At 33.5% G+C, this 4268-nt stretch overlaps 1 protein-coding gene across 1 annotated transcript; it reads left to right on the forward strand.

Annotated features, from left to right (window-relative positions):
- The first annotated feature begins 141 nt into the window (after nucleotides 1-141).
- LOC130813470 (uncharacterized) lies at nucleotides 142-1768 on the forward strand. The gene is made up of 5 exons (XM_057679304.1): nucleotides 142-208; nucleotides 262-887; nucleotides 955-1083; nucleotides 1128-1302; nucleotides 1389-1768. The coding sequence occupies exons 1-5, from the start codon at nucleotides 142-144 to the stop codon at nucleotides 1766-1768; spliced, it is 1377 nt and encodes a 458-aa protein (XP_057535287.1).
- The last annotated feature ends 2500 nt before the right edge of the window (nucleotides 1769-4268 follow it).

The following is a 4268-nucleotide window of genomic DNA, read 5'->3' on the forward strand; positions in this document are numbered from 1 at the left end:
GAAGACCTTTGAGGATTACTTAGATGGGTCTCATGTGTTAGACAAAATGTACAAAAATGGTAAAATCTGGTCTTAGTTACCATTTGGATCCATTATTCTTGAGGAGTGGTTGATATTTGAAACCAAAACACAGTTTCTAGGATGTATTCAAAGATTACTGCATACAGGAGGGCTTCTCTGTTTCAGTTGACCATGTTGACAGTAAGAGGTACATAGCAAGGTGTTTGATGAGGAATTGCACTTAGAGGATTCATGCTTCAGTTCTAAGAGACAAAGTCAGTTGGGCCATAAAGAAGCTAGAAGGAGAGCATGCAACTTGTGGGAGGCTGGAAGAGAATCCTATGGTGTCTTCAGCATGGCTATGCAGACAATTATTACAAGACTTAAAGACAAACCTAGATGTCCCAGTTGATTCATTGCAGAGGCTGTGCATGGAAAGGTACAAGATCCATGTGAAGTTGAGATTGTTATACAAAGTGAAGAGTTTAGTGAGGGAGCAATTACATGGTGGGTTTGCTGAGTCCTATCCAACTCTTCCAAAGTATGCTGAAATGATAAAGTCCACAAATCCTGGGTTGGTTACATGGACTGAGAGTTTGCAATTTAAGGCTTGTTTCATATCTTTTGCAGCTCAAGTGAGAGGATTCTTAGGTGGTTGTAGACCTATCATAGGAATAGATGGTGCACATTTAAGTGGATTTTACAAAGGGGTTATGCTCACTGCAGTTGCAATAGATGGCAATAATGAGATCTTTGTGTTAGCCTATGGGATTGTTGACACAGAGAGCATAGATTCCTGGACTTATTTTTTTAGAAACTTGAGGTGCTTGTTTGCTCAGTATGAATCTCAGAAGGATGACTGGACTTTTTTCAGTGATAGGATGAGGGTAAGTTTCTTCTTTTTCTTTAATTTGAGATAATGAAGCTGTTTATTAACTTAGTCTTGTTTTTTAGGGGGTTGAATCAGCATTGTTTGAGGTGTTCCCAAGAGCTACCAGGAGAATATGCTGCCAGCATTTGTACTCAAATTGCAAGGTTGCAGGATGGAGTGGGGCAACATTTCATAAGATGTTTTGGATTGCGGCAAATGCTTACAATGAGTACGTTTTAAAAAAGCTATGTCCAAGATAAAAGAGTTTGATGCAGCAGCATATGACTATCTCAAAAATGTAGAAGAGCAGTGGAGTGTGCACATGTTTGATAGGACAGTTTGTTGTGATCATAACACAACAAACTTCGTAGAGTCATTCGATGTAATAACAAAGGCCAACAGGGACATGCCTGTGTTGACATTGCTGGAAGGTAAATTTGTGTCCCTGTTTTGCTCATTTAAATGCAAAAAATTTGTTATTTCTTACTGTGATTTTTTTTGTTTTTTGAATATTAAGATGTCAGGAATTGGTGCATGAAAAGGATGGGTTCTAGGTTTGATAAAGCAGTAAGCATGGAACCTAATGAGCTGACAAAGCATGTAAAGGGGGTGCTGGCGACTAGGACTGATGATTCTAGGTTCTGCCATGTCATTGCAGCTGGTGGTGGAAAGTTTGAGGTGAGGGATGGCCATGTCAAGTTCCCTGTCACCCTTGGAAATATGACTTGTGGGTGTGGGAAATGGCAAGGATCAGGGATCCCTTGCAAGCATGGGCTAAGGGTCATATACAACCAGAGACTTGATCCTAGGGACTTTGTCTCACCTTTGTACAAGGGGGCTGCTTATAAACTCACTTATGGAGACCACATCCACCCCATCGCTGATCCAACTCACTAACCTTCACTAGATGTGCCAGAAATTGTACCACTCCAAGGGAAAAGAAATGCTGGCTGACCACTTAAGCAAAGGAGAAGAACTGCTCATGAAGCAAAAAAGAAAAGAGGCATAAGAATAACAAATGCAGCCTACGCAAAGAACTAGGCCACAATGCAGTGACATGCAAGTAAAAAAAGGCATCATCAAAGAAGGTAGCACATGCAGCTTCCTCTTCATAGCAAGGCAACAATAGGGGGAAGAGAAAGGCTGCTACTTAGCATTGTTTAGTGTCATTTTTTTGGTGAACAATGTTTATTGTCAAGTTGTTTTTGAAAAAAATGTTAACTACTTGGTTTCTGTGACACTTCTTTGTTTATCATAATTCCAACGGCTATATTTTTATAAAAAAAATGGTATTTGATGCAAATAAAAAAAGTAAATGGTATATGGTGACTTATTAATTTACCACAAACGGCACACTGACGGCAGTTGTCATTGATGGTATTGTGTCCTAACGGACGAAAACTCAATGGTATATGGTGAATTAGAACATTTTGTGTGTTATATGGGTTATTTCGAAGAAACTCAGTGGTATATCATGAAATATCCGTTTTAAAATTACTTGTCAAATTGCAATAAACTGTATTATAGAGATTGTGACTCATCGTTTGGAGTTTCAGTTAGATGTACATATTATTCTCCTTTAATAGAGGTAAACCTACAATTTAATTATATTATAAAACAAATAATTTGTCAAATAGCAATACTTTAAAAAAATAACATTGCATGTGTAAATTTAATATGCATAAGAAATCATTTATATACTTTTACCTCTTCATGAATTCCTTTACTTCAGGAATGTCGGGGTTAACAAATAGCCTTGACGCAAACATAGTATTACTTAGTGTATTATTTCCTTGCCAAATCTTTGCTTATGTGTAACGTAAAACTATGATAATTGCATCATTTGTTTTGTGATTGGAGATGAAGTTATACATGTGTTCAGCATACCACTCCCAAAGTTTGCACGATATATGATTGTCCCGGAAAAAATTATATTTTCTCGTTGCTTTGATTGATGTAGACTGAAATAATTATAGATTTACATAATGTAATGTGTCAAAATAATAAACTTACCTATTCATCCATTAATATCATATGAAGTACTCTTTTTTTGAAATCTGATTCATTTTCTTTCCACAAGTAAACTACTCTAACTTTGATCTTCCAAAAACCAGTATCTTCGTCAATTTCCTTTAGAAGATGATACTTGGTGCTGACCATGGATTAAATTACGTGATAGAGCTTTAAAAAGTGATGAAGGGATCTAACGGCTCGTTTGATACATGGTATTAGAGGGCGGCAATGGTAATAAAATTAAGTAATAAAAAATTTGGTTATTTGGATACCTTTAATGGTAATGGATGGTAATAAAATAAGATAATAAAATTACCAAAAAGGGCCATTTTTATTACCATCAAACAACTTGGTATTAGGCTGTAATGGTAATGAAGTATTACTGTGGTAATAAAATAAGGTAATGTTGTTTCGAGCTGAAGAAAAAAAATAATGAAGAAAAAAAGGTAATGTATGTAATTATCCAAAAAAATATTATTATTAAAAAAAATCATTAGATAGAATAATTTAGATACAATAATGCTTTTAGATATAAATATACAATAATGAAACTAAGAGTCATTACCATTTTTTATTACTAACAACCAAATGCAATCAATGGAATATTATCTTTCATTACCATTCTTTAGTTATGCACACCAAACAAAAGAATCTTCATTACCAATTCTCATATCCATTCCTTCATTACTATTGCCATTACAACATTTCATTCTCATTACTTTATTACCATCAACCAAACGGGTCGTAAAGGTATATAAAATAACTTTTTACTTCATATATATAATAATCAGCATATAGAAGATTAGTATGATTCTTAATATCTTTGTCCAAATCGACTTTTTGAATTAGAATAGTTACTTGCCACAATTAAATCAAATTCATTTCTGGCATAATTTTTATACAAAATTATCAACATTAATTAAGGTATACTAAATGTGAATGACATAGTTTAAACAGATTTAAATGCAGAATGAAAATAATTTTTATACAAATTAGTAATTGACATAATTCTTAATATCTTTGTACAAATCAGAATTTTTATGATTTGAATTAACTGCAGAATGAGAACAAGTAATTTTCTTAACAATAAAAGGTAATATAGAAGATTAGTATGATTCTTAAAATCGTTGTACAAATTAGATTGATTTATTAGAATAAGTACTTACCACAATTAAATCATATTGATTCCTGAAATAATTTTTATACAAAATTGAGAGCTTTAATTAAGGTAAATTAAATGTGAAAAAATTGGTACTGATTAAATTTAAAAGGTAATTATATAAAAAAATCTTTGCTCTTCATGAAGTTAATGAGCATGAATCAAATTGTTGTAGCAGTGCCAAGTGGCACATTCTCCTATTATTTTAGAGAATATTATGATAGT

Source organism: Amaranthus tricolor, chromosome 5 (assembly GCF_026212465.1).
Source record: "Amaranthus tricolor cultivar Red isolate AtriRed21 chromosome 5, ASM2621246v1, whole genome shotgun sequence".
In the NCBI taxonomy this organism is placed as follows: Eukaryota; Viridiplantae; Streptophyta; class Magnoliopsida; order Caryophyllales; family Amaranthaceae; genus Amaranthus; species Amaranthus tricolor.